We start from the raw sequence: 8,351 nt of genomic DNA on the forward strand, positions 1-8,351 counted from the left end.
ACTCGAGCCCTCGGCAAATAACGGTGCAGGCAATGGGAATTACGGCGATCGGACACGTCGACTCTCCGAATTGCGAAGCTGGTGCGCGCAGGAGTGCGAATTGTGTAGAATGCCACCCTAAGGCTCGGGAAGGTCCTATAGGAATCCATTTTGGGTTTCCTCATGTCGGTTTCATCCTTCTAAGTGTTAGAAGTCGATACCGCACACGCGAAACTCCAAAAGAGGACGGAAATAGGTCGAACTAAAAAACGAGGTGGGCACCATTTCTAAGGTTCTAAGATAGTCAAGGGAGGTCCCTAAGGCTAGATCCTAACTCCTACGAGGAATACTAGACCTCACGAAAATTGAGGTCAACACTCCCTACATAACCAAAAACAGAGTGCATTTTTAATTGCAAAAACTGGCAGAAAAAATCCCTTCTTGCTCTCCAAAATACTAATGAAATCCGACCTCATATTTTCTGAAACAAAATCAATAGAGCAACCGGGTTAGAAGAATTTTAAAATGCTCAATTTTTCCTTCATTTCAAATGAGCAAGTTCCACTGCAAATCCTTTAGATTCAAATTACAAATGTTCACATTGTTTCAAGAATTTGTATTTTACTAAAATCATTTCAAATTGCTTAAAATTGTTTTCCATTTGCTGAAATTACAATGGTTGTTTTTTAAGCTTGTGTGTAAACAAGTTTCACAACATATTCCCTAAGATAGATATTTTATATTGCTGAAATTTGTGAATGATTTTGAGATCAAATAATAGCAAAAGTTGGAAATTTTTTTGGGATGGAGTTTGCAACATTGAAGAAAGATATATTTGTTAATCAATGGAAACATATGCATGGCCTTCTTAATGAGATAAGTTGGTTGCAAGGTGGCTAAAACACACATTCATCCTAATTAGAAATTATAATTACAAAAAAAATGGTAGGAAGACTAATCTACTTATCTTATACACATTCATATAATCTGATTATAAACCCTCCAGAATTAAGTCATTTTCATGTTGTCCACAAGATCACTCTCCAGAATCCAGTCACTTTCATGTAGTCTATAAAAACAATATAGCATACTTAAATGATAATTTCATAAAAAAGGGTACTATTTAGACATCTTCAAGTCAAAGTATACATCAATGCAAATTTATCAGGAAAAATTAATGAAATGGAAGATTAACATCTAGTTATTGCACCTTTTTTGGAGAAAATTTCATCGCATGGCATAGTGAAATGGATAAGGTGGTCTCTATGAGCAATCCTACATCTGAATTTAGTGCCCATACAAATGGGATCTATGAAGCAATATGGATCGAGAAGATTATGGAATAATCAAAGATCTCCATTTCATAACTTCTGAAGCCTTACTTGGATAACAAGCAAATATTTCAAAATCTCACAATCCATTTCTTCATGACAAAACAAAGCATGCAGAAGTTGAGCACTCTTTAAAGAAAAATTTGAAAATGGCATAATCTGCATGGCATTCATTCCAACAACAAAACAAGTTCCTAGTATTCAAACAAAGGGACTTCACAATAAATAAAATAATAGCTCAGTCGGAAAGCAATGGGAGATAGACACAAACCAGATTGAGAGGAAATTTGGACAAATCAATATGGAGATTTTGGCTCGGGCAAGAAACAGCGAGAACATGCTAAATGGAAGACTGGCTACTGATAAAAAAAAAGAAAGGAATTACAAATATGGATGGCAAGTTTTTGATGAGGCAAGGAATTCAAAAATAAGATCATAACAATAACTGCCTGACCGAACCATTGGGAACCCTCCTCTCCCAATGGCCGAGGATTTGTTTTCTTAAGCCAAAGGGGCATAGTTTTGTGTACATCCTTTTCTATTTTTACTTTATAGTTCAAAATGTACCCATTGCAAGAAAAAAAAAAGAAAAAAATCGGGATCTGATTCCAGACAGGATTATTTTATTTGATTCACCATGTAAATTAGGAAATAATGTCGGAATCGTACAAGGCCTTCTAATAGTGTGAGAAAATAATAAGAATTCCTCTATGTTCTTACTTGCAGCATTAATACTATAATGCAATCGAAGAGTTCAAAACTTGTATTCATGAGCAACCAAAAAGCCCAAAAGTGGAGGCATGGCATAAGATGGAAAGCAACACAATTGGCTTAAAAATATGTTGGCAACACCAAAAGAGTCGAATAAAACGCATCTGTTTTGCAAATAAAACAAAAATAGTAGACTCCCAAATCTATAACTTTGACAATGAACGTGTACATCTATGAAAAGATAATTTGCAAATGAATCAGATTGTACATTTTAATGTTTGTTCAAGCTGCTTTCTGTAAGGATCTAAAGGCTTCTAATGACAGAGATAACAAAAACTAAAACCTAGGAAAAGAATATAAGGATTAATTGACATTATTACCTCATTCTCAATTACAGCAATCCTCTTTCCATGCTGGGCAGTTAGAATTTGGTTTAACAGAGTTGTCTGCATAGAGATGACAAATATATCATTTCCAAAACAACAGTGAAGCTCTAGGAAATAAATCGAGAATAATCAGAACAAAATACTAGAACAATCAGCATTTAATGAACCATTAGCCAACTTAAATATACGCCAAGTGAATTACAATTACTGAAGCAAACAACAAACAATTAACTAATAGCCTCCTTAGAAATATTGCCAATGCCGAGTGAATTATAATTTATTAAACAGCATGATCTAGAGCTAAATCTAATCTAAAAAAGAGAACAGGTCTGTAATGCAGAGTTTAAGGTTGTGTAATTTACAATAACCGATAATTACAAGAAAGCTAATACATGCCAGTGAATTTTCCAAACTATTTGGAAAAAAACTTTTATTCTTGCATTGAAATAAAAAATAAAATAAAATAAGAAGCTCAAGGAAATTTTACTATGGTAGGTACATAACAGCCGGGCCAAGAAAGAGGAGGACAACACAGCAACTGATGATGGAAAAAAAAAGACCGCCAAAGGCAAAGGAGAAAAGGTCTTCAGCATGGCATCCTGACATCCAAGTGGATAATAGGTAGAAAGAAGTATCCTCTAAAGCAACTAACAGAAAATTTTCAAGAAGTTAGAATTTTATTTGGGAATACGGGTGTCTTAGCATGAATAAATGTGGAGAAAATGATGCATAAAAGATTGTGTAACAAAAAAAATTTATTAAAAAAATATAACCTTTTTCTTTTTCATCTTATCTATTCTATTTTTCTTTTCACAGGGCCTCTCTTGCAAGGCTCTAAGTTATTTTTTATCCCTACCCACCACCGTGAAACGTTGCAAATACCTATTATTTCATGATCTTGTTGAGCCTTCCCAAGTGAGTATCATCATAGAACAAAGAATTGCTCTTACACATCTCCACTATATCTATAGTTGGCCATACATGATCAAAAGCCAAAATCCCTCGACATCTCCCCATCAATCAAAAAACAACTCTAGGCCCTTCATTAATTAATACGATTCTAGCTACAGCTGGCGTAGTTGGAAGTGTACAAGGAACAAACAAAACAATTAAAGTAATCATAAAATAACCCAAAAACATGACACTTGGTGAAAACTATAGTGAAAGAAATCCATGTAGGTAATCCATTAAAAAATATGCACAAAATAATCCCTCAATATTCAAACAAAAACCCCCAAGCCATGCAAATCAAACAATGCTATGAATTCCACAAACTCACTAACAGTGAAAACTTAGCATAAATGTTGTTCCATGTGGTTGGCCCCACGAAATAATGGTTCAATGGCTATCCCGGACTAAAAATTTCATGAAGCAAGTTTCTCACCAACCTCAGCAATCATTTGGCCCATCCAAAGATTGCAACTTCTAGGGAGAACTAGACAAAATAATTCAAACAGCTTTCATAGTAGATCATCTAATCCAATTCAAATAGATCTCAAATCACATTATCAGGATAGGCGAACTATCTAACATACAAAAAGAAGTTCACATTCACATGCCAACCTCTCTAGACCAAGAAATCCAATCCAATTGCCAAATAAATTGTGGATAAGTTACACAATGGAAACTCAATTCATACCTCTCCACCACCCACAATTGCTCTAATTACAAGCTTTGCACCTACTTCCATTACCACCGAACTAGACATCTAAAATTCACTACCCATTACATGATTAACCTCTATAGAAGTGATAAAGAGACAAGAAAAGTTTATACACAATAATTATGACAACAAATTTAATAAAAATAATATATGCAAGGGGAAGCGTTAAAAATGATGATTATTGATGTGACAACTCCTGAGACACATTTTCATGGAGAATCTTATTGCTTCTGTATCTACAACCAACATTGAACCTCCAATCAAACCATATCTAGCAAAACCTTCACGTACAACCCGGCCAAACACCACCTAATAAATTCCAAGTTGAAGGTGAACTACAGCATACAATGGTTCAGTTATTAATTCATGAAAAATTGACAAAACTTTGTGTCTTATTTATGTCTCTCGCCATTACTCCTAGGTAAGTTTTCTAAGTGCAGCTCAGCAATGTTAATACCATGTTGAACCAATAAAAATGTCTGAATATCAAACTACATCTACAAAAATACAACATAGTTGTCAACTAGCATGAACCTCCATTTCAAGGCAATGTAATTGTGTTGGGAGTCCAGTGGCTACAACTGCTCAGCAATGAAACCACCAATCACACTTCCCTCTTTATGAAATTTAATTAGCAAAGAAATAATCATGGAACTGTACATGGAATGTGGAAACTCAAAATTGAAAGTTTCATCTTACCACTAACCTATCTTCCTCAATCCTCTTACTCATCAATTAAAAATGACACAAACAACTCCATGTCAACTGTTGGATTTGAAATCAAGCAATAGTTATAAATTGTTACGCCATCGCAATTGATGATAAAATGCTAGATGAACATCACAAAAGTATAATTATCTCAAAATTAATCCTGCAGCAGGACACCACAAAATTTGTATAGCAGATGCAAACATATGAATGAGGGCACATGAATTTGTTGTCACTAAATTTGAGTCAGCATATGCACCAAAAATATTGAAAATCTTATTAGACATCGTATTTGAGAAAATTTGTGATTGTTTTCTTTGAGATGCACTGGTGTTTGGTGACTCTTTGATAGATCAGATACAAAATTTGCAAAGAGTTCTTCATTTCCTCCAGCAACAAATTCCACCAAAGATACTCCTAGTGCTTGATCGTCCAAACACACATTTAATACTTAGAGCATATGGTGGATGTGGGCAATGTCAGTCAAAATCAAGAGAGAATTGCTATCATGCAGGAGTGACCCATACAAAGACTAAAAAACTACATGTACTCCTCATCTTACTAAGATATTATTGCAGGTTCGTAAAAACTTTATAAATAAAGTAGCACCTCTAATCACCATTTTCTAAGGGGGAAAAAAAGATGTCTTGCCATGAGGTGAACAATTTGAAAAAATTTTTGAGTTACTTAAATAAGCTTTAGCAACGTCCCAAATCTAATCATTACCCATATTTGTAGTCATCATCATCAATAACGACGCCTTTAGTGTTGAAATTTGTGCAATGTTGTCCCAATGTAAGCAACTTGTGGCATTCTACAAAAAAAAATTGACATGAAAAAGCAACAAGAATCAACCTAAGTTAAAGAGACGTTCACCGTGAAGGTGGTCTCATGATGGAGGAAAGATTTGATTCGAGCAAAATGCACTAAAAGAACACATAACAAAAGCATTTGTGAACCCTTGACTTCAGTGATGCAGCATAATTATGTATCATATTTAAGTTGTTGAGTTGATTGCTACATTGAACATAATATGGGACGAAATTATGTCTCTTACTTAAGTTGTAGAGCTGATGACTACATTGAACATAATCTGTGATGAAACAACATGGAAAGAAAAGCTCTCTCTTTCTCTATATATACATATATATATACATATATATATATATACATATATATATATATACATATATATATATATATATATATTGGTGCCAACTAAGACATGGGAAAAGACTAAAAACCACACCAATACCCAACCTCATAAATAAAAAAAGTGAAATTTACACACACAACACTCAATTCTTATGCATTTACCTATCTCACACCCAAACTCTCATTTTTACAAACCAAGCATCCAACTTACCTTTTTCACCACTCTCCAATAGTGAACTCCGCATTTTCATCTATAGGTGGGGTGTTGATTTCGTAAAAAAAAGAGTTTGGGTTAGAGATAGGTAAATGCATAAGAATTCTGTGCTATGTATGTAAATTTCCAAATAAAAAAGAAAACCAGAGACTACCTAATCTAAGCTCTTTCTCACCAACAAAAAAACAAAATGCTAGTGTAAAATCAGAAATGACAAAGTAATAGGTGTCATCCACCAATTCTTAAAAATTACACTAAATATCTCATTTTAGATGAGTTTATCATCAAAAGAGGATGCATTATGTTATCCATAACTTTATGGAGCATCAATCTTACAAGAATTCCACTTAGATGTCAATGGCAAACACAACGGATTTCACCAAACATTTTAGAGAATGGCCAGCCAACTCTACCAACCCAAGCTCCAACAGAACATACATGACTTCATATTTTCTCTGAAGCCCGTTCGCAAGACTAAAAATATTACTATACCGTTATAGGTCCATAAATCTTAATGATGAGAATCTCCCATACCTTTTTTCTTTATGTAGATATTAAATTGTTCTCGAAATGATCAAATCAGAAAAAGGAGGAAGGCATCCACTTTGCATGCAGTAGGAGAAAGCTTCTCAAATAGCTGAAGACCTTTGATGATTGGGGTAAAGACAACACGCAAATAATCAGAAAAACCCATGACATTCCTATTCTTCTACTAGGAAAACGACAGGGAAAACCTTCACCGGGCTATCGACACATCAATAAAATATTAAGAAATCACATTCAATTTTCATGAATATAAAATAAAATTCAAGTCTTTTCGGCATAACATAAGATTTTCAGCTAGATTGTGTTGCAAAATGTCATAACATTCCATTTGTAAGATAAATGTAACTGTAACAACAGTTATTTGAGACCTTCCCGGAGCCGAGAAAGCCAGTGATCACAGTGGCAGGAACCCTAGCATCAACATCGAGAGCGGAGGAGACAGCCTCGGCTAGGTCAAGTCTAGGAGTGGAACTGGCGACCATTGACCTCGAATTGGGGGGACTTAGTTTGTTATAGGAGGAGGATTGCTTCCCAACAGTAAATATATTTCCGGTGAGACAATGGGAAAGTACACGAGAAGGATGTAGGAATTGGTTTAGAGCGTTTGAAGCTCTTCCAATCACAAATCTTGCCACCATCTCCTTGTTCGCGCGGCTACAATGGCAATTAACAGAATTTCGATCCCGCGGAAGCGATTATTTCTTCGCGAGAGAGGGAAAGAAGTTGAACCTCGGGATAACAGGACAGGATTTAGGGTTTTGCAGTGGAAGAATTACTTTCCTAGTTTATCTTTTTCATAATAATATCCCTAGAATTAATATCCCTAGAATTTAGTTGATTTTTATGTAAATTCCCACTAAATTATTATTATTATTATTATTATTATTATTATTATTATTATTATATGTATGTGCATATGTAATATTTGGTATAAATATATTAAAAAACTCATATAAATAAAAATTTCAAAATGTAATAAAAAACAATCTTGTCAAATTAAAATGGTTTCACTAACATTGTAATATATTATAAGTAGAATTCTTAACTATGAAAAATAGCATCCATTTGAAATTTATGGTATAATCAAGAGAATGAGAATGTACCTTGGGTCATTTTAAAAATATATTGAATCTAAAATTTATTTTATTCAAATCAAAATTATAATAATATATTAAGATGGAACAAATATTTTTTTTTCTTTTTAGCAAAATCTTAATAATATAAAAATTAAAACATGTTTGATCTTTTTTCTTTTAAAAATTAAAACATTTTTGTTGTATAAATTATGATATCAAGATTTTTTAAGATCAAATGATAATAGTTGCAATTATGAGGAGACAATAATGAAGTGATAAGAATAATAATAATATTATTATTATTATTAGTTTTGAAAAAATAAATACACAAACTAAGCTATAGTGGATTAATCATAAAAGAGCCTCTATCCACTTAAAAGTCCTTCTCTAAAGATTGACACTATGTCTTCTTCACTCTTATAAGTAGAGAAATATCTAAAGACAATCCCTCCTTATGGAATGATGAAGCCACCCTTGCTTCTATTCAAAGTGAAAATCATGCTACTCCTAACACTATGGGTCATAACATTTAAAGTTGAAAGTGTTGAATTATCAGATACTAGAACAATAAACTAAGAGTAT

The 8,351-nt window shown here is 33.5% G+C and overlaps 1 protein-coding gene across 1 annotated transcript in view; it reads right to left on the bottom strand.

Moving 5' to 3' along the window:
- The window catches only part of LOC110021973 (COBW domain-containing protein 1-like), a 31,391-nt gene extending 23,928 nt beyond the window's left edge, over positions 1 to 7,463 (bottom strand). Inside the window, exons 1-2 of the mRNA XM_020720719.1 lie at positions 7,062 to 7,463; positions 2,402 to 2,467 (exon numbers count right to left, since the gene is read on the bottom strand). Of these exons, the coding sequence (XP_020576378.1) occupies positions 2,402 to 2,467; positions 7,062 to 7,331 (336 nt within the window). The 5' untranslated portion in view covers positions 7,332 to 7,463. The remainder of the gene's footprint in view (positions 1 to 2,401; positions 2,468 to 7,061) is intronic.
- Positions 7,464 to 8,351: the final 888 nt, after the last annotated feature.

The sequence above is a fragment of the Phalaenopsis equestris genome, unplaced genomic scaffold (assembly GCF_001263595.1).
Source record: "Phalaenopsis equestris unplaced genomic scaffold, ASM126359v1 Scaffold000154, whole genome shotgun sequence".
Lineage (NCBI taxonomy): Eukaryota > Viridiplantae > Streptophyta > Magnoliopsida > Asparagales > Orchidaceae > Phalaenopsis > Phalaenopsis equestris.